Source organism: Pezoporus flaviventris, unplaced genomic scaffold, assembly GCF_033815535.1.
Source record: "Pezoporus flaviventris isolate CSIRO_AGI_PZ_B2104156 unplaced genomic scaffold, CSIRO_AGI_Pfla_v1 ptg000010l, whole genome shotgun sequence".
Lineage (NCBI taxonomy): Eukaryota > Metazoa > Chordata > Aves > Psittaciformes > Psittacidae > Pezoporus > Pezoporus flaviventris.
The window spans coordinates 3,019,271-3,041,869 of record NW_026892558.1 but is presented as its reverse complement, the minus strand read 5'-3'; the positions used below and the strand labels follow the sequence as shown (position 1 = coordinate 3,041,869).

At 39.6% G+C, this 22,599-nt stretch overlaps 2 protein-coding genes across 2 annotated transcripts in view; one reads left to right on the top strand and one right to left on the bottom strand.

The window, feature by feature from the left end:
* The window catches only part of LOC133267870 (proline-serine-threonine phosphatase-interacting protein 2-like), a 349,308-nt gene that overhangs the window by 68,461 nt on the left and 258,248 nt on the right, over positions 1-22,599 (bottom strand).
* Positions 1-22,599, top strand: part of ARK2N (arkadia (RNF111) N-terminal like PKA signaling regulator 2N) — a 195,673-nt gene that overhangs the window by 5,748 nt on the left and 167,326 nt on the right. The window contains exons 2-3 of one of the 2 annotated variants that reach the window (XM_061450557.1): positions 13,008-13,821; positions 19,616-21,718. In XM_061450557.1, coding sequence (XP_061306541.1) covers positions 13,008-13,821; positions 19,616-20,070 — 1,269 coding nt within the window. In that variant the 3' untranslated portion in view covers positions 20,071-21,718. Of the gene's footprint in view, positions 1-13,007; positions 13,822-19,615; positions 21,719-22,599 lie in introns of those variants that run through there. The other variant, XM_061450556.1, reaches the window with a different exon arrangement.

The window sequence follows — 22,599 nt, the reverse complement described above, 5'->3', positions numbered from 1 at the left end:
TAAAGTGAAGTTTGATTTTCAATGATTCAAGCTACTGTTACTAAGAAGTCATCTTAAAGGCAGTTCACAGACTTTGGATCTGCTCATTGTGTATGAAGAAAATCCAGACACTGTTAAATACCATAAAACTAAGCTAGGGAAATTTAATGAGTATCTTGACAGAGATTGAAGACCTATAAAGTTATAGACCTCACCTCAGTGTGATGTTGGTTTGATTGCAGACAATAAATTTCTCTTTTTTTGTCCTAAAAGATCAAAATGATTTTTCTACTTTTTAACACCTGTAGTGAATTTCACTCTTTGTATGGAACTCATCAAGTTACAGTAGTAATAAGACTGTGTGGAATGAACAGAATGGGGTTGGATTAATACTCTAGACTTCATAGTTTTCTTTCTATCTTACCCCTTTATTTAAGGGTAAGAAAGTTTTTTTTAGTTTGTTTTGTTTTGTTTGTTTTTTTCTAAAAAAAAAATTGTCAATACCTGCATGGTACTAATGAAAACTGCCTTTTAATTTTCTTTTAGATCTTTTTATAGCTGGCAACTTGGTGTCCTCTTACATGGTATTGTTTAATTTCTGTAGGTAAATATATGCAAAGTCTTCTTTATCTTCTGGGAGAGAAATGTCTGTTTCCTGGTCTGTCTGTTTCTCTCTTGAAGTAGAGGTCAAATTTCTGCACCTCTGCCAACTGGGAGTAAGTACTGTAGGAAGTATCTGATATTAAAACCCATGTTAGAGGCATTATTCATAACACATGTAACTGGCTTTTGACCCAGTCTGTTCTGTTTTCTGAAATACCCAAGGAGGTTTTGTTCTTTTGTAGAGTCAACCTGTACTTACTTTGTACTAGTTTTTCATTTGCTGTTTGTCAAAAGCTTATTCTCAATTAACCCTCTCCTGCACTGTTGCTTTTTGATGTTCTTCCATAACAGACCATGTCACAGTTCCTCTGCCAGTCTATGGCTGCAGTGTTCTACAAGAATTTAACTATTTTTGTTGCATTAGTTTCTTAGGAAAGCTCAGCTAAAGAGGAGAGTGTTAGGATTTGTGAAGGTAGAGACTCAAAAATTAGCTGTCTTGAGTTAGCTGTGCTCTTCAGTACAGTTCAGTGGCAGGGGTGAGCTTTCTTCATGCAGTCATAGACTCCCAGAATAGTTTGGGTTGGAAGGAACCTTAAAGCTCATCCAGTTCCAACCCCCTGCCACAGGCAGGGATGCCTTCCACTAGAGCAGCTTGCTCCAAGCCCTGTCCAACCTGACCTTGAACACTGCCAGGGATAGGGCAGTCACAGCTTCTCTGGGCACCCTGTGCCAACGCCTCACCTCTCTCACAGGGAAGAACTTCTGCCTAAGAGCTCATCTGAGTCTCCCCTCTGTCAGTTTAAATCCGTTCCCCCTTGTCCTGTCTCTACAGGCCCTTGTCCAAAGCCCCTCTCCAGGTTTCTTGTAGCCCCTTTAGGCACTGGAGCTGCTCTAAGGTGTCCCCTTAAGGAGCCCTCTCTTCTCCAGGCTGAACTAGCCCAGCTCTCTCAGCCTGGCTCCAGAGCAGACCTGCTCCATCCCTCACAGCATCTCTGTGGCCTCCTCTGGACTTGTTGCAGCAGCTCCACATCCCTCTTGTGCTGCTGCCCCAGAGCTGGATCAGGACTGCAGGGGGGTTCTTCCCAGAGTGCAGAGAGGCAGAGGATCCCCTCCCTCGACCTGCTGCTCACAGTGCTGGACACAGGGTGTTTCTGGGCTGCCAGTGCACATGACTGTGTCATGGGGAGCTCTTGTCAAACAACTCCAAGTCCTCCTTAGAGAGCTGCTCTTGGTGAGAAGGTGGAAGGTAGTTTCCAGTGGAGCTGTACCTGTTGACTACTGATTCCTCGTTAGGCCATGACAAACCAGTGTGATGAGTGCTTTCTTCAGGAGCGCTTAGGACATGCAAAGACTGGTATCCATTGCTGGCAATCCAATGGATGCTGAAATCAATTGGCCCATCTTACTATGGGTCAAAAAAAGGATCAAGGATTTCGTGTTAAGAACAGTCCAATAGCAGCTTGTATCTTACTGCTACTAAATCTTCCATAATTTCAATGCAGTGTGACTTTGCCTGTAGTGTATTGGTACCAGTTATTTTTCAGTAATATCCTTACTGAAAATTCATGTTGCAATATTTATACTATATTTTCATATACATAGTTATATATTCTTATACTGCTAGCTTACTAATTAAAGGAAAAACAGAAAAAAGAATAATATTAGTGGCTTGTGGACGAGAAAATAACTTAAGGTTAGGGTTTGGTTGGCTTTGCAGCCTTTGAGCATGTTACCTTAACTCTCTTTCTCAGTGGCCACATGATAAAATGTGTATGTTACTGCCCTACACTAGAAAGATACAGGCTTAAAGCAAAGTACTGGTGTTGAATTAAAGTATTTGAAGCTTTAAATTACATGTGGGGTTTGTTCATTTCCTGAGGCAAAGATGTGAAAAAAGGTCTGATCATAAAATACTTAGAAACTGTAGAGTCACTTAGTATCTCTTAACTCATCTTTGTTAAATGGCTGTCATAAATCCATACCACTTGTAGTTCAGTGACAAGAGTTCTTAGATAGCTGTAAGAGATGGGGAGTTGCTATGTGAGGTACAGAAGTGCCACAAGGCAGCCCGGGTGGTTGAAGCATTGTTAGGGAGGGTGCACTGTTACTGGGAAGGAACGTTACACAGACCTTGACAAAACAGCTCTTATCTGCTGAGAGCATCTCTCCTGATGTCAAGGACTGCGCAATTCTGGAGTGCTGCTTTTCTCTCCCTTGTTCATGGCCTCTTGCTGTTGTCTGTTGTGTAAGATGCTCTCCTTACTGTCCTTCTGGACCCTGACGGATCTTATTCAGCTGCCAACCCAGTGATAAGGTGCACAGCTTTTCTCTGGGAAATTTAATTACAAAAGGACTTGATGGGTGCAAACTGGCCCAGCAGGTAGGCACTTCTACCTCTGCACATTTGCAATGGACTGCAGGATGGCCTTACGGCCTCCTGGAATGCTGCCTGTGTGTCTCATGGCACTCATTCCTCCTTCAAAACTACCAAGTAACAGCAAGAACAAGGTACGTTTGTGTCTGTCTTTGATTTTTGTGGGAGACAGCACAAGCCCTTCTCCAATGAATACTGCAGTACTGTATCAAAGTTACACTGCAGTTGTCCTGATCTGTCAGTTGGAGCTATTGGCAATTAAATTAGTAAATTAGCAAAATTTAATTGCTTTTGGGGTAATTCAGATAAATGTTCTTAATAGAATGAAAACCTGTGCTCTGAAAATCAGGATTAATTTGTTACTATTATGCTCAAGCAATTTAAAATGTGGCTTTTCTGTGAGCATTACTTTATTGACTGTGGTAGAAAAATAGACAACATTTCTTGAGAAAAGGTCTATTTAGATAGAATGGCACAGAATTTATTTCTTCTGAGTAATGGAAATGGGAAGGTAAAGTGAGAAAATGTTAACATCTTAGAGAAAACTGGTATATCCATATGATTGTGGTACATCCATATGATTGTCCTCAGTAAGGTGATCTTGTGCAAGCTAATCTATGGTAGAGAGAAAAAGAAATGGAGCATGGCTATCCTATCATTGATTTCTGCCACCAGTTTTGTTGAAAGAATAATGAAAAATCTGAAAGTCACTTAAATTTTTAGGAACAGAGAGTGATAAAAATATGCCTTCTCAAGTTTTTAGAGTAAAGAGCATTGTAGACTTTACATCACTGCAGACTTGGGGAAAAATGCTTTGACTGTGAGAAACAAATGAGAGTTTTAGAAGGAGCCTGTGTGCCTTTATCTGTATGATAATAAATTTATTTTTATGACGACTGTGGTGTTTTCCTTCTTTTTGTGTGTGTGATTCCAGTGCAGCTGGTGAATGCTTCTAGAAGCCTGTGTGCAGGCTTGTCATATAACCCATAGCTGGTAGTTACCTTCCATTTGAAAGAGACAGAATATGTGCATTAAGCATTATGAAGCAAAAACCTGTATTTAAATGTTAAGTCTTTGTATATTATTTACAGTGAAAAATGTTGCTTTTCACCCTTGCAAAGGATGTTCTGCAAACCTTTGTCTGAACACATACATTTGTAATTTGTATATGCACCCTGTTGAGCAGGAGCAGCCTATTTATATCCTTCATTTGTTTATGCAAAACCAGTTGAAACACAGCATTAGTTTGATCCTTTCTTCTTTTGTTTCGCCCTGCAATGCTCATACCGTGTGGCTTCTATTCTTTGGGATTGCTACCAGGCCTGATTTATGAATCATCTGATAAAGAGCCAGCTCCACTCCTAGAAATGTGCCTTAGGTAGAATTGTATGCCAGTGAGTCAGCTTTAGGGCAGCATTTTCAAAGAACACTATATAAATTACACAGTATCCGCGTGGGGGAGGCTTAATATTGTGAAAAATCTGCTCTGGAGCATCGTGTGCATGCATCCACACAGAGCTGAGTCAGCTGTCTTTGGTCTGAATCGAGTGCTGGTCACACTCGTTACTGTTTTACGTGCATGGTTATGTGTGATGCTTTTAAGAAAATAGAAAAGAATGTGTAGTATCTTGGGAAGGAAATGAATGAGTCCAGAAGGCGTTGCTATGTCTGTGTTTGTCTGGATACAGATTAGTCTTTTATGATAAAGATCTAATTATTTGGATTGATGAGTTTCTTGTTACTTAGGCATTGTGTGGTTGGGCATATGTGTTATTCGTATTAGAATGTCTCTGGTGAGTTTGCTGAATTAAGCGTGTTGGCTTTTAATGGAAAGGAAGGCAGTTGTAGTGGGGACAAAGCATGATCAACATGCAGATTGACCTATAAAGGTTTTCAGTGGTGTTGGAAGTGGAGACACTCATTCACATCACATCTTCCCAGCTATGTGTCTGTCAGAAGAGGACATAATTTCTAAAAGGACAGCCTTCCAGTACTTGAAGTGGGCCTACAAAGATGCTGGAGAGGGACTCTTCATCAGGGACTGTAGGACTGATAGGACAAGGGGTGATGGGTTCAAATTTCATCAGAGGAAGGTCAGGTTGGATATAAGGAAGTTCTTTACTGTGAGGCTGGTGAGGCGCTGGCACAGGGCGCCGAGGGAAGCTGTGTCTGCCCCATCCCTGGCAGTGTGCAAGGCCAGGCTGGACAAGGCTTGGAGCAGCCTGCTCTAGGAGAAGGTGTTCCTGCCCATGGCAGGGGGTTGGAACTGAATGATATTAAGACCCTTTCCATCCCAAACCATTCTGTGATTCTGTGATAACTTAGGTCTTTGCCAAAGGTTTCTCCTGTATTACGAAGTAGACTTGCGCGTTACGGCCAACTCTTCGGTACACAGGTCATGTGCTGCTTCAGTCCTTTCCCAGCCCACCATCCTTAGACACATAGTCTGCCATATGCATGATTCAGAGTTCTTGATAAGCTTGTCTGAATGTATTTTTTTAAAAAATTGGCTGTTTTACATAATTTTATTAGCCTCAGTTTTATACATTTTTCATTACCTCTCACCTCTTGATTTATTTCATCATCAATTATGTTTGGTATATGTGTGATAATGTAATCACTGGGGATTGTTTATGTAAATGTGAGCCACTCTAGTCTTAATTACATATAAATACAAAAACACATTTAGATTTAGATGAAAATACTGACTCTGTGACACTGGAGCTGTAAAGTGCTGTAGATGCTCTGGAAGGAACTTTGTAGCTAACTGCATTCTGAACAAGTAACTCCTTAACGAGTAATTCTGATGCAGCACTGCAGTTTTAACTTCTAGTTAAACTAGAAGTTTTAACTAGAAGTTAAACTAGTTTTAACTTTTAGTCACAAAACCTGAAAGCATATTTTATGTTATTTTCTGCAAAATTGTATCTACAGTTTCTCATTCTTAAAAATTACAGGTACGAGCTAATGGTGTGAGGAGGTAGGTTGCTCTAACTTCAAACTGTTTTCTTTCAGTGCTAACTAAAATGGCATTAAATGACAAATGTGCTGCTCGGTTGTTTTTTTTTTGTTTGTTTGTTTGTTTTTTTGTTGTTTGTTTTTTGTGTGGGGTTTTTTTTTTCATTTAAACAATTGCTAGAACTGGCATAGGAGGGTGATAAGGTTCTAAGCAGGGGAAAGAATTGGACTCTGAATAAGAGGAAATATGTCAGTAACAAACTAAAGTGACTTCTAACAGCAAGCTGCTATGAAAAGCTCAGTACTACCAATGTGAGAATCTGTCATATCCAGAGTTGCTGAGAAAAAGAGCTGGTTTGCTTCATATAAGCTAAGCATTCTTTATCAGTCCGGTAACACCTAAAATGACAGTGTACAGTTAAGGTTAGGGTGACAGAGTGTTAATAACAAGTATTTCAGGCCTTATCATTTGTTTGGGTGAAACTCATTTCCTTCTGACATTGCAGGGTGTACAATTATAAAGAGCATTAACTGACAGCAAACCAAACCAAAGTATGAAGGATGTATCAGTGCCACTTACTGATTGATAAAGGGCATGCATGCCATCTTCCATAAAACTCTTTGTGCAGTAATATATATTACTTAATAACATACATTACATGATAGTTGTTCTTTTGGAAGATGCTAACACCGCTGTTTGAATTTAGCTTTTTTTTAATTATTATTATTTTAATAATTTAATTTTTAATAATTTTTTGTCTTCAAACATCTCTACTCAAATAGTACTGTGAAAGAAACACCCAGTACCCTCTCCTGTGTCTAGTTAGAACCTGTGAGCTCAAGGTGTGAGTTTTTAACCAGATTTGTTTTTTCTAACAGGATGGTTTGTGCTTGTACTCCCTTCACTCCTTTCTGCCAGAAAATTTATCCTATTTTCTGGTTTTGTTTTCTGCTGGCTTAGTGAAGTGAATCTGTTCACAAGAGGATGAGCCAGTTCTGGTGCAAATGAGGGAAATATGACTACAGTCAGGATTGGGTGGTAAAAGAGCAGGGGGTAAAACTCATTCCAGTTATGGGCAGCATACTGTTAGGCTGGCTGGGCTGCTCTGCTGATCTGACCTTCAAAATCCTTCTGGATTGTTTCACTGAAGTTCAGGCTTCATAGTGTACTAATCGTTTGCCTATACAAATGGGTCCATGATGTGAAAATACTTCCCAGGTAATGGAACACATAGATATTTAATGGTTTAACCATACTGGTGTGTTCTATGTGCAGCTGGAAAATAAAATAATTTCTACTGGGAATTCTAGCACAGAAGTTTTTACAGAATTGCCTTTTAAAATCACCAGCGCAGTATCTGTGCATCAGAAAAAGGAAAATGACATTTCTGAGGAATGTCTCGTTAAGTATCCCATCTGTGTCTGTAAGCATCACAATTTATTTTTCAGTGCTGCATTCTCATTTAAGTAAAAGAACCTGATCTTTCTGTAGCATCACCTTGAGATTACCTTTTCTAGTGATGTCACTAGAAAAGTGAGTGGCAAGAGAGGAATGGGAGTTTTTCAATATAATCTCTTCCTCTTTCTGATCTGTAAATTTTCCAAATAGAACTAAAGAAATACATTTTCTTTCTTTGAGACAAGGCTTTCCTTGGCATACACATTTTCCCCTGAACTATCCTGTGTTCTTCCCTGCAGCAAAGTCTGTTTGAGTCATAATAGAATTTTTTCCACTGAGATGAATAAAAAGTCCTTTTTTACATCCATCTTAACACTTGAATTGTAGACATTTAAGTAGCCAGTTTGAGGGACCTGGAGAGCACGAATGTCATCAAAGCAAGTATTTTTTCCAGATGCACAAAAACACATGTCAGTGTTGACTGGATAAACTTTTGTGAAGTTACTAGTCCCTGTGCTGCCTTCTCACTGAAAATGTAATTCACTGATCATTGTGTGAGGGATCAAACCACTGTGGTTTGTATACTTAAATCACAGGATCACAGCCTGGTTTGGGTTGGAAGGGACCTTAAAGCTGATCCAGTTCCAACCTCCTGCCACAGACAGGGACACCTTCCACTTGGCAATTAAGTAGAGATCCTATTTATAATAAAGAAATCATAGAATCATAGAATAGTTAGGGTTGGAAAGGACCTTAAGATCATCTAGTTCCAGCCCCCCTGCCATGGGCAGGGACACCTCACACTAAACCATGCCACCCAAGTCTGTCCCACCTGGTCTTGAACACTGCCACGGATGGAGCATTCACAACTTCGTTGCACAAACCATTCCAGTGTCTCACCACCCTTACAGTAAAGAACTTCTTCCTTATATCCAATCTAAACTTCCCCTATTTAAGTTTTAACCCGTTACACCTTGTCTTGTCACTACAGTCCCTAATGAAGAGTGCCTCCCAAGCATCCCTATAGGCCCCCTTCAGATACTGGAAGACTGCTCTGAGGTCTCCACGCAGGCTTCTCTTCTCCAGGCTGAACAGCCCCAACTTTCTCAGCCTGTCTTCATACAGGAGGTGCTCCAGTCCCCCGATCATCCTCATGGCCCTTCTCCTGACTTGTTCTAACAGTTCCATGTCCTTTTTATGTTGAGGACACCAGAACTGTACACAGTATTCCAAGTGAGATCTCATGAGAGTAGAGGGGCAGGATCACCTCCTTTGACCTGCTGGTCACGCTCCTTTTGATGCAGCCCAGAATATGGTTGGCTTTCTGGGCTGACAAGAGCACACTGCCGGCTCATGTTCATTTTCTCATCGACCAACATTCCCAAGTCCTTCTCTGCATGGCTGCTCTGAATCTGTTTTCTGCCCAACCTGTAGCTGTGCCTGGGATTGCTCCGACCCAGGTGTAGGACCTCGTGCTTGGCATGGTTAAACTTCATAAGGTTGGCATCAGCCCACCTCACAAGCGTGTCGTGGTCCCTCTGGATGACACTCCATCCTTCCAGCATATCAACCAAACCACACAGCTTGGTGTCATCGGCAAACTTGCTGAGGGCGCACTCAATCCCACTGTCCATGTCACAAACAAAGATGTTGAACAAGACTGGTCCCAACACTGATCCCTGAGGGACAGCACTCGTTACTGGTCTCTAGCCGGACACTGAGCCATTGGCCACAACACTTTGTGTGTGGCCAACCAGCCAGTTCTTTATCCACCAAGTGGTCCACCTGTCAAATTGATGTCTCTCCAATTTAGAGACAAGGATGTGGTGTGGGGCAGTGTCGAACGCTTTGCACAAGTCCAGGTAGATGACATCAACTGCTCTACCCCTGTCCATAAGTTCTGTAGCTCCATCATAGAAGGCCACCAAATTGGTCAGGCAGGATTTCCCCTTAGTGAAGCCATGCTGGCTGTCACCAAGCACCTTGTTGTTTTTCATGTGCCTTAGCATGCCTTCCAGGAGAATCTGCTCCAAGATTTTGCCAGGCACAGAGGTGAGACTGACTGGTCTGTAGTTCCCCGGGTCATCCATTTTCCCCTTCTTGAAAATGGGGGCTATATTACCCTTTTTCCAGTTGTTGGGAACTTCCCCTGACTGCCACGATTTTCAAACAGGATGGACAGTGGATTAGCAAAATCATTTGCCAGCTCCTTCAGGACCCATGGATGGATTTCATCAGGTGCCATGGACTTGTGTACATTCAGGTTTTTAAGATGGTCTCAAAACATATCCTTTCCTAAAGTGGGCCCAGGGTCTTCATTCTCATAGTCCCTGTGTCTACCGTCCAAGACTTGGGTGGTGCAGTCAGAGCCTTTGCCAGTGAAGACCAAGGCAAAGAAGTCATTCAGAACCTCAGCCTTCTCCAAATCCTGTGTAGCCAGTTCTCCCGATAGCTTCCGGAGGGGGCCTGCGTTGTCCCTAGTCTGTTTATTATTCACTATGTACCTATAGAATCCCTTCCTGTTATCCTTAAGTTCCCTAGCCAAGTTTAATTCTAACTGGGCCTTAGTTTTCCTAACTTGGTCCCTAGCTTCCCGGACAACATCCCTGTACTCTTCCCAGGCCGACTGTCTTTGCTTCCACCTTTTATAAGCCTCTTTTTCAATTGAATTTTCCTCAGCAGCTCCTTATCCATCCAAGGAGGTCTCCTGGCCCTCCTGCTGCACTTCCTTCTAGTTGGCATGCAACGCTCCTGTGACCATGTAGCAAGTGATCCTTGAGTATCAACCAAGAGTCTTGGGCCCCCCTGCCCTCTAGGGCTGTATCCCATGGAACCTTCCTAAGCAGGTTCCTGAAGAGGCTAAAGTCTTAAAGTCCAGGGCAGTGAGCTTGCTGCATGCTCTTCTCACTGTCCAGAGGATCTCAAATTTGACCATCTCATGACCGCTACAGCCAAGGCTGCCCTGGATCATCACATTTCCAGCGAGCCCTTCTCTGTTGGTGAGCACAAAGTCAAGCATGGCACCTCTCCTTGTCGGCTCCTCTATTACTTGCAGAGGGAAGTTGTTTTCCACATAATCGAGGAACCTCCTGGATTGCTTGTTCCAGGCCATACTGTCATTCCAACAGATATCAGGGTCATTGAAGTCCGCCATGAGAGCAGGGGCCTGTGAGCGTGAGGCTGTTCCTATCTGTCTATAGAGTGCTTTATCCACAAATGTCCTGAAGTTGTTGTAATTAGGCTGTTACCAAGGTGGCAGCACATAGATGAAAATATTTTTCTCTGGCTGGTAGGCCAGGGAGATGGAAAGACAAGTACAGGTGTCCTTATAGTCCCTTTGGGAGCTGTGAGGTAGATTATATTCCCAGGTGGGACGTTTGTGAAGAAAGAATGTCTAGTGCACTTTGGCTGTCCTTCAGTTATGTGTCAAGCTCTGTTCTTTGTGTTCCTTAGGCTAAAAGGATGATTAGTGCAGAAGCTATTCTGTAGTTATTAGCATGAATATTTAAGTACATTTCTTTTGGCTAGGCTAATATCTCCTGGTATGTGTTTGAGCAACCAATTTTTTCCTTGCATGTACATTTCAAAACTCGTATTTCTTTCCAAAGTGCAAGGCCAGAGCAGAACTGCGAGTCTCACGAGCAGGTACAATACATACCCTGCTGTGTGTAACTCTTGGCCCTTCATTCAATCATCAAATCTGTGTTTTACTTATCTGTATAATAGGAAAATGGTTTGATAATGTACGTTTGTGGATGAAAAATATGTAGAAATGCTGATTTTATTGCAGTATTTTCAGTTATTTCTTAGAATGTGTATTCATATTTGAGTTTGTTCCCTGCTGTGCTGTGGCCTTGGAAATAAACCAGTTATTGTGTGATATTTATTTCCTAGATTAAATTACCTTATCCCAAAATTCTTTTAAGATGCTTTCAAGAGTTATACTCACTGCAAGTGTGAGCAAATATCTTTCTTTAAATGTTTCTGTATTTTATAGTATGTGTTTTATCCTTTTTTTTTTTTTTTTTGAAGTAAAATGCTGGGTTTACTGTTTGTTTGGGGTTTTAGGTTGGTTATTTTTTCCTTCCTCTCACCTTTAGTATTCTTTAAAAATGAAGTTTTAAAAGTGGGTTAGGGAAGAGAGGACAACACTGAGCTTTCTGTGGTAGTATTAGAAGCAGGGAAGTAGCCTTATTCCACAGTGCAGTTGGAGGGGAAGCAGCATGCAATTACATACATACAATTACAGGCAGCTTGGGATGGATCTGGAAAATGAAGAAGGATTGTCAGGGTACAGAGAATCTCTTTCTGAACCATTGATGCTTTCTCAGGCTGCTCAAGTACTAATTGCCGTGGTCTGTAGAAGTTAATCTTAAAACAGTAGATTAAATCCAACTGCTCCTTTTTCTTGTCTACAGTTTTTTTTTTCAAGTGCCATAAATTGATCATTTCCTGTACTTTTCAACCCAAGAACGATTTGTTCTGTACCATTCATCTGTAAGCAAATGTGGTAATTCAAAGAGCTTTATTCTGTGTTAAATTCTGTGGGAAAATGTAGGTGGAAGGCAAAGAGTGATCAACAAAGCTAGAATGATAGCTACTGATCTCTCAAACAAAAGTTCCCTGAAGCTGCTGCAGGTGATTTTGGGTTGGTAACTTGCAGGTTACCAGTCAGATAAATAGCTTGGGTTTTGCATTTACAGTGAAGCAATGCGGTTTGTTAAATAATAACTTGAAGTACAGTGTAAGATACTGGTGTAGGTGGACACCGTTTCTTGCTTGCAGCCCATACTATTTGATGATGTTTTTCTTGCAGATTTGAGGGAAACTAGGTCAGCCTGTAGGTTCTCATATAACCAGGACTTGTATGGGAGACATTCAAGGAGTACTTCAGTATTAGGTACGCTTCCAAAGTCTCTGCGTGACTCACCACCATCCATGGTGGTTGTGTAGTGACAGCAAATCTGTGTTACACATAGCTAATGCTTCTGAAGACATTGCCTGTAGGTGTCATAAACCACATATCTCTGACAGTTTAGTGTCCTTTCATGTCACTTGTAAATATGTCTTTGGTATGTAAGACCTACTGGCAGAGCAGTGCCACTCGGGAAAGGAAGGTGTTTGTAGTCTTGCTCGATAATGTTCAGCAGCTGCTTGGTTTCTGCTCAGAGTGACCGTATTTCTCCTGTACCATGTTAGCACTTTAAGTTTGCAAATTACTGTAAAGCTGTTGTGGTTTTATAAGGTTGAGGTTCTGTCAGCTGAAAGCAGATTTCTCAGATACAGAAACTGAACTGTAGTCCCGTCTGTTGTGGTAGATGACCACTAAGTCTTGGAATTTTCAGGCTGGCATTCTTCACAAGGGCTACAGTTCCCCATTAAAATATGTTTAAAGTTCTGATTAAAGAGGTTTAGCATGTGTTGCTTATAATATATTGATTTATGTTTTATAAAGTGAGCATTTAGAAATATTTTTATTATTTTCTGATCTGTTTCGATTATTCTGGTGAGGTGATTCCAGTATGATCTTTCATGGATGTGTACCAAGATGAGTCCACTAGGAAGAAGTAAATGAAGAAAACCAATATAATACTGAACTAAACTGTAATTGAAAGCCCTGAGTTGTTTAAGTAATACTCTAAAGAGCAGGACTGAGTTATTTGGGTAAATTATTACTGTTGTGTTCTTGTGCAGGCTGCTGCATTGCTGAAGTCCATCTCCTGTTCATCCAGTCTTCCAGACCACGTGCTCCATGCTTTGAGACCAGGAGGACCTTGGTGTTCTGAAATGAAGATGGAGGCGGTGGGAAAAGCAGAAGAACTTGACTCGCAAGTTCCACCAAAGACTTCTGAAAAGCAAGAAACTGTTCCTGATGAAGATGGACCTATAGAACTTGAGACACACACTCAGAAAGATAATGTGCCCATTGCAGCAGACTCTGCAGTGCTGTCTTCAATGCCTTGCTTACTGATGGAACTAAGGCGAGACTCCTCAGAGTCTCAGCTAGCATCTACGGAGAGTGATAAGCCAATGGGTGGTCGAGTTTATGAGAGTGACTCTTCTAATCATTGCATGCTTTCCCCTTCTTCCAGTGGGCATTTGGCTGACTCAGATACATTGTCTTCCACAGAAGAGAATGAGCCCTGTCAGGCTGAAGCTGTTGTAGAGGGAGATCCTTCTGCGGCGTCTGGGGTTGCAGTTGGGAGGAAATCCAGGCGATCCAGGTCCGAAAGTGAAACTTCAACAATGGCTGCCAAGAAAAACCGACAGTCTATCGATAAGCAGAATGGTCGAGTTACCAAAGTAAAAGGTCATCGAAGCCAAAAGCACAAGGAAAGAATCCGGCTCTTGAGACAGAAACGGGAAGCAGCTGCTCGCAAGAAGTACAACCTGCTGCAGGACAGCAGTACCAGTGATAGTGACCTGACATGTGACTCGAGCACAAGCTCATCAGAGGATGATGAAGAGGTTTCAGGGAGCAGCAAGACAATCACTACAGAGATACCAGGTAGAGGATGTTTTTTAAACTGAACTGTAACGCATCTGCCATTGTTTCTCAGCTGTCATGTTAAGTTAGACAAGTGACACTTGAGAAAAAACAGCAGAACTGCAGCTCTGTGTAAATTTGAAGACTGCAGTATATTAACAAGACATGGGCAAATTATAAAATCTGTTCTGAGGTTTCAGTGCACTTCTGCACTCCAGCAAAGCATAGGAATGGTAAATTGGAGGAAAGACTATCTTTGAATTCTGGAATTTTCAGATTTTTTTTCCTTTGCAAGCCTCTATGAACTCCTGTCAGTGCTGTCAAATCCCATTAGATGGTGATAATGTAGTAAATACATTCTTAAGATAAGTGGCCAGCTTTGCTTTAATATATTAAGACCACAGCTCAGCAGCTATATTAGAAATAACATGGCAAACCTCTTGCTGTGTCACAGTAAGGCCCTGTTCACTATTGCACGTGCCATTGCTTTCAGCTCTACATTTCAGTGCATGACAGACCTACTTAGGCTTACTTTAAATTCTTGCAGATCACAGCTGGTCACCTATTTTAGGAGATTAAACATGAATTTGTTTGTGCAGGTACCCGAGCTATTTCCGCCCCAAAATTTTTAACACTTGAGACAAAGCTGTTACTGTTTTCCTTTGACATAGGATCTTCAATGTCTATAGAAAGTTTTATTTCTGAAACATCCGTTTTAAGATTAGAGGCAGCAAGTTACAAGGGCTTTCTCATGACTTTGTTAGCAAAAGAAACATTAATTCTTTTCTGTCTACTGAGTGTTATTAGCTCAAGTGCTGTGGACAGGAGCTCATGTGCATTACTCTTGCAGCATATTATACCATAGAACCATCATCATATACAATCAGAAATAAAAACACATAAAAAGAAACCTTTTGGCTTGCCCGTTTTTGCTGGGTTACATGCCTTTTTGCCTCTTGTGCTAGAAGTTTGGGGATTTTTTTGAGATAAATATCAGCTTACATAGGACAAGAACATTTAAAGGAAAACCTCAGTAATTGAGTCTTAAGTTGCTGAACTAATATTTTCTAGATGAATTATTTAAAATATTTACAGCAGATTTTACAAATAACTGTGTTTTAACTGACTTGTTTATGGTGTATGGCTCTGGCACCATGAGAAGTGACATTTTTCCCACATACTGCTAGGAAGCAGGTTGCACAAAGGAAATTAATGTTTATTATCACAAAGCCTGGCAGAGGCATAGTCCTCCTATAATTATTGTGTAGTTAACTTCTAATAGAGATCTAAATTGGTGAAAATAATTTTAGTAGTTAAACTTACAGCTTTCTTAGTTTTATGCTTATATTTACTATATTTACACTTGCTGGGTAATTAAAGCCTGGTTTAAAGCTTGCCAAACAAGACTTACTTCATCGAGTTTTGGGACAGGTTCTTCCTCAGCCCTCAAAAAACCCAAACCATACACAATAAATCCCTCAGGTTATGTTATTTTTCTAAGTTACAGAAGTACCTTGTGACCTGGAAAGGCACAACATGATATTTTCAAGTCTGCTTAGATTGTTTACTTCTATTGCATGGACCTGAAACCACTCTAGGGTGCTTTTTCAGTGTCACTAAGGTATATCTGTGTTTAGAGTTCTCTGTCTTAACTGTGAGAAGCCTTCAGTGAAAAGGTCCCATTGCAGTGCACTAAAGAATTTGTTTATTCAGTGGTGATGACACCAAGGCCCAAGTTTACCTGCAGAGCAAGATGTGGGAGTGCTTGATACTAAACTACATTTAAGACAGTAAAACTTCTGAGCAGTCATTTTGGACTTAGGGGCAATGTGTACCTGCTGCTTTGTGATTTTCTTTTAAATAGAAGCAACTTTGGTTTGTGGGAAACAGTCTCCAAGTACAAGAGAAAAGTATTCTCTGTAGAGATAAGGACAAGGTTGGCCAAAAATGCATCTTGTCCTACTTGTGGGTTAATGAAATGTGGTCTGAACAGATGCAATGGAGCTAGGAGCCTGAGAAGAACTCTCAGGTCTTGGTTGCAGTGGTAGGTTCACGTGCCATCTGCGATCCCTCTTCTTGGAACTGGCAAAGTGTTTACCTTGAATAGTCTTTTTTTTTTTTTTTATTTGACATATTTTATTTGCTTTAGTGCACTTAGCGTTACACTGTGAATATCCTTAAAATTTAGGGAATGAGCATGTAGTTAGAAAATAATACAGGGTATTAAAAAACATTGGAAAATCAGGCCATGAATGTCTTCTGAAGACAGTTAAAAGCTAAGCAGGTTATCTTGGGTCTTGAACTTTAATGTCAAGAAACTAGAATGTGCCTGTTGGAGGGAATGAAGCATGAAAAGACTTTTACCTTTACTTTTGGAAAAGGTCTGTATGCATTAATGCAGAGGAGTTGTACAGGTAGGCTGTGTTCCTCTTAGTCTTCCTGTATTTGGACGCTTCAGTTGTAGTTTTGGTTGGTTGTTTCATTACTGATTTTCAAATGTCTGTTGTCTGAATAATCACTTTGCCAACAGAGATGCTCGAAAACTTTTAGTGACAGTTAATGTGGCCTTTCATGCATGGAGGTTATGTCATCATACTCTGGCTCTTAACTTTCTCTCAACTTACATAGTGTTACAGGAGACAGTTGGCTTGTGCGCGGTCTGAAAATTAAAGTGCTGCATTTGAGAACACCGTAATCTTTCCTGTTGTGTAAATGAGCCTCTTCCATTGTAATAGTGCAGTTATTTTTCTCAAATTATCCACATCACTGGCTCTGAAATACGTTTGGCTAAATAAATAAGGTAAGGGAAACGTTTAGTGAGATACGTAACAATGCCATGAAGTTGTAAACTGAGGTGTTTTGTAATAGAGTCAATTCTCTCTGCTGAACTCAAATGTGATGTGGGTTAAAATACTGGCAGGCTTGTCTGTCTTCTCAAGAAGGATTGAAGAGTAAAGAATTGACATCTCACTGGTGGTACTTCAAATACTGTGAGCTCAATAGGAGCTATGCACAATGTGTGTTATGTTTTTCTGAATGCATTATGTGGTGTTAATTTACACCCAAAATTACAGGTTCAATCTAAACTTCATGGGTGCTACTGAGAATCTTTTCACTCACCTGTGCAGTCGTAATCTTGGTCTCATTAATGAAGGGAATGCCATGATTTTTGAATTACTGCAGATGAGGAGAAATTTCCTTTAATGATTAAGCCTCTCTGTTGGCATGTAGGACTTTGTCATTCTTAAGGAAACAGCAGATAGTTTTTATGTCATAAGAGGATGATCTTTGAAAAACGTCTGTTGAGTATCTTTCTGCATATCACTCTTATTTGGAAATGGTAGCATAATGAGTTGGAGGAATCATCCACCATTGCTAATGAGAATGAAGATGTGACATATTTTAACTTGTTACATTGTCAGAGTTCCTGAATTAAATAACCTTGGATTTGATTATTATTTGGATAGTATTTCAAAGATCCCATAAAGAGACAGAATTGGGGTGTTTCTTAGGTGCTGTTTTGCAGGAGGTATTGTCTTGAAAGTAAGATACGATTCTTGGATTCTGACTCCTTTGAGATTGCAAATTACCTTTTATCTTGGCATAACTTGAAAAACTATAGAGCTATAAGTTTCTATATAGCAAAAGGAACAGTTAGATGAATGTTAGCATTTTTAATGCAAGAAAAATACTTTTTTAGGCTTGATTTGCTTTCTAACCGTGAAGGCCACCAGTAAAGACAAGACTTATAAGAACTGCAAGGGAAGCATTTGAAACATTGATTTGCTGCTACTGTAAATTCTAGATCTATTATAAATGATGCCTTTTAAAAATAGTATTGCAGGGTGAGATATATTTCAAAGCATAGTTTATTAGTTTTGTCACCTTTCATCATGCTAGTTCATTCTTGACTCTGAAAGCTGAGCTAGCAAGAATCACACATCACCATCAACAGTTTTTATTTAAATTGCAGTTTAAAGTTACTCAACATTACTTAAATGTGTCTGATCAGAAAGATTGCCCTGTAGTTACTTGATTTTAGGATTACATCCCTGAATAAAGTAAAAAAAAAAAACAAACAGAATCGTATTGGATGTTCAACTCTAGGAGTACATGAGCAAAAAGGAGCTTGGTGTTTTTTTCAGGAAGGAAAAAGACACAATATTAAAAAAGGAACAACATTTTTGGGGAAAAAAAGCATTTTATTTAATTAGTTTTAGTTAAAATGCAGTTGGAGGATGTAAATTAGTTGCTATAAAGCAATTTTTTTTGAGCAGAGGACCTGAATGCTGAATTTCCAGCCTGCCTAACAGGTAGACAGATGGGAGAGAAGACTTAAAAAGCAAGGGTTTAAAAACAGAATGGTTTTTGCCCCCAACAGGTAGCATTGCTACTGCTTGGAAATAAGGGAATGACCCTGGGCTTTGTTCAGCTGTTACTGATGGAATTATGTATACCTCATTTAAATAGCTGCTAAAAAGAATGTATTATGTAAGTAACACTGCAATTTCATGTGCACAGTGAAATCCCAATAAAGATTTAGTGCCTTATGTTTTTGTTAGTAGATATTTGCTTAGGTTGTGCAGTGATTTTTCTCATTCTTAGGGTATTTTCTATTAGTCTGAAGCTAGAGGATATCCCACAAGTTTCACATTTACATATTAAATTGTCACATTCTGCAAGTGCTGTGTGTAGTTTAATGTGGTGCTTGTCTTGTTTCGTAATTAACTTAGGAAACGTGTGCTTGGACAGCATGCACATATTGTTTATTACTCCTCAAATAGCTACAGAGCCTCTTTTCTTGGGGTTTTATTGCTTCTAGAGGATTCCTGAGTGAACTCCAAACTCAAAAATATAGATACCACTGCCTTTTCTTTACTGATACTTAGAGTAAATAAATGAGAATGGCCTTCTGTCCTTGCTGCTGAAGTTCTTCCTGATAATCCCAAAGCCAGTAATTTCAATCATCTTTCTGATGGATAGAAGGAAGAACAGTTTCCTTCCAACTATGCCCTGTCTGGTTTTCTGCTTTGCCTAGTTGATACCAGAAATGCTGCAAAGTCAGTGGCTCGTGTGATGAAAGGCATGCTTCTGATTGGTGTGAGGTTGTGTCATGTGGGCGTGTCGTTGTGATGTAGCTGTGTCTGTCACACCTAGCAGAGGTTGCTTTCACCTCGTGTACTAGGATGGCATTCACATATCTTCTCATGTTCATACATGTCTGTGTTGTTTATTCTCTTCACTGGCGTTCATTGTGTTCTCCAAAACTGGGCCAAGAGCTCCAAATCTCCAAATACTATTAACTGAGAAGCCTGAATAATTACTCATTACTTTACTTACATACTTGAACCTTTTTATAATAGACTGTTAAATGCAGACAAAATTGTACACAACAGAGATAAAGGCTGATATAGCAACTGCAGCATCTAAAGCTATTTGGATCTCAGTGTAACAGAATTAAATGTTACTGTATAATGTTTTGACGCTTTCGGTTGAATTGTAAACAGAAATTGCAAGGGAACTGGACTACTTTGGTTTATTTGTAGGGGAAAAAACCTTTGTGACAGGGTTTTCTGAGAATTCTAGGATAAAAATAATTTCAAAGCCAAAATTTCCATTATAAACTCAGTAAGTGTGAAAATGTTAATTATTTTTGACAGTAGTACTGTTGGTTAATATTTATTAATTCCTCCCCTGTTGTCATATCCAAGGGACACGATTAGAAAAGTTGTTTTCCTGAGTTAACATGCGTTGATAAACAGTTTTATGTTCTTACTTAATGATGTCTTATCAAATGGCCTCAATGTCTTTAAAGCTGGCTTCATTCGTGCTGGGGGATCTGGAGGAGCGACCAGGGAAATTCCAGGATTGCTTGACAGGGGCACCGTGTGGGATAGGAACTGCATAGGCAATGTCCTGGAAGAGGCCATGAACTGCTTTGCCGAGATGCAGAGGCAGACAGAGGAGAAATTTCGCATGTGGATAGAAAAACTAACCCATCTTGACACAGATGAAGAAAGCAAGCAACAACTGGAGCCCAGGGAACCTAAAATTCAACTAGTTGGCCAGAGAATCCCCCCTACCACACAGTCAGGGGCTTTCCTACAGATGCCTGGTAGCCAAATACTTCCACAGCAGTCATTCAGTTCTTACGTGGGCTATCAAAATGTTGATGATATGGTAGAGTTTCCAGCGACTTTTAATAACAATTTTTCACCTATCTTTCCAGAGAATGGGAATATTGCAGAGCCTGATCTGAATCAATCATAAACTTAAAAAATTCTGATCTTTGCAATACTGATGTTGGTTTGGATTATGCTTTAAACAAGGTTTGCTTTTTTCTTCATATATGTTTGTTTTGATTTTTCTCTTTGGGATTTTATTACCATGGCATAATTGTTTTTTAATTTACAGAGAATATATATGTAGTTTAAAAAAACCCAGAGTCTACCCACATGTGTGTGCCAGCACGCACATACGAACACCTTTAAAGGTGTGTATGAGGGAAAGCCTAAGTTTCATCACCAAACATGGGAAAATATAACTTAAAATCCCTTTTAGCTACCCCAGAATCAGTAGACCTATGTCTGCTACATTAGGAGCATTCAGAGTATTCATCCAAATGCCCTTTTTGCATGTTAAAAACGTTTATATGAGGAAATAAGTTTTATATTTAAATATGTAAAGTACCCTAGAGAACCAGACTTAGTACAGACCTATAACATTTCTTTAACTATCTGTTTACTCCCAAGTTTTGCAGCTTGAAAATGTCAAACATTAGTTCTTTCTTCTTCCCTTACTTAGGCAGAAGTAATGAATAAGCTTACCCTAAAGGTTTAACTATATATAACAAATGTGCACAACTGATTTGCTTTTTTTTCTCCCTTTTAGTAATTCATTTTCTGTCCATAGTTTTTAGTAATGTCACTACTGTGTTGCACATGGCACATTTATGGAAGCAGCTGTCTTACACTGTGTGCACAAGTATGCACGTGTATATGCGTGTATATATATATATATGTGTGTGTGTGTTCAGTTTGGATGGAAGTCATCTCCTCTATTTTTAGGTGTCTGCTGTTATGTGGATCTCCTGAGACAATGGGAAGAGGTAAGCACCTAGAGAGGATACTTCCTGGCAATGTCTTCCTCTTCCATTAGTTGTCTAAACTTCCCTTACAAACAGTTTAGGATAGATAACTTCTGGCTGAAGTCTGGGGAGAGGATCCCATCCAACTTACATGTATGTGCATGACCTGTGCACACAAGGCACTGCTGCTTCCTTCTGTATATACGATTGAGCTGCATCCTTCATGCTGGAATAAAAATAGTTGTGTCAGTCCTGAGATAATCAGCCACCAGTGGATGGATTGAGCCTTGGCATAGGAATTTAAAGGAAGGCTTGATAGTTGGGTTAGTAAACACTGTGGTCTGAAGGGATGGGTTGCTGGTCTGTGTCAGACAGCATGAGCTGCTTCTAAACTGCATTCAAATGCCACTGAAATAATTTCTTACTTGTGATGGGGAATGCCAGAACATTAGTTTCATTTAAATAATACAATAGCTTGCTATTGTGTGGAATCTTTTTTATACTTATAGTTATTCTAAATAGGAAGGCTTGAAACTGTGATGTTTAAAGTAGAATTAATTTAAACTATATATTAGAAATCTCTATTTAATTCTTACTATTATCAGTACACACAGGGATTTTTTGGTCATGTCTCCATTAAGGTCTTTCTTCATGAGAAGTAGCTTCTCTGTAGCTACCAAAAATGTATATTTATCAGATAGAACTTGCTAAAAGTTTCTAATTCAAATCAAAGTTCTAATAATGGAAATTGAAAGTCTGCATAGATATAGTTTAAGTAGAGAGGACACTTTAGCTCTCTTATTTTCCTTTTTAAACCACCGTCACTTTTCCTCCCCCCCCGGTTATTTTAGTGTAATTCCTTTTCTTCCTTTTGGAAGTAACCACTGATTTTATTTTTATTTTTTTTTCCTTCCCGAAGTCAGTGGGAGTTTTTCCATTAATTTATGTGGGGTTTTGGATCAAACCTGTAACAGGAACTTAAGAAATGCTTTTTGTTACCAGTATAATACTTGGCCAGACTGTTTTTTGGTTTTTTTTTGAGTGTGTGATGCCTTCATTGAAAACCAGTGTGGTTAGAGAATTATTTTATTTTTATAGTAACTGTTTGAAAGACTATGCAGGAGACAGTTTTTAAGTACTGGAATAAATTTTTTGCAGATCACCTTCACGCATAATTTTGATACAAAGATTTTGATGTAAACTTGTAAGAAAACTCCCTCATCTGAAATTGTGAGCATTCCAGGTAGAAGTTAAGTAAGTTATTTTATGTTTGTTTGTAATTCAGTACCTTGTCCTCATCCATTTAAAATTTAAGAACCTTCAGGGAAGATTATTTGGTGATACTGAGAACAATCATATCCTTTTGGTGTTCATAGGTTTATATATACATATATATATATATATACACACACACATATCCTTTATGCAGATAATAAGAGCAGCATATTTTAAAGCATGATGATTTTACAAGTTTTCCCATGCATGCAGAAGCAGCTTTTTGCAGTGACTGGTTTCTTTTTTGATGTGCAAGAGTCACTTAACTCAGTACGTCTGTAAGCATGCTGTTAACCTTTTTTATCAAACTGTATATATGGAGCAATTAGATATTTCAGAAACAAATTGTTTCAGGGGGTTGATTGAACTTCCCTCTCAGATTGAAACATCTTTGTGCAGGGGTCTCAGAAATGGGTAATAATTTTGTTAGGGATGTA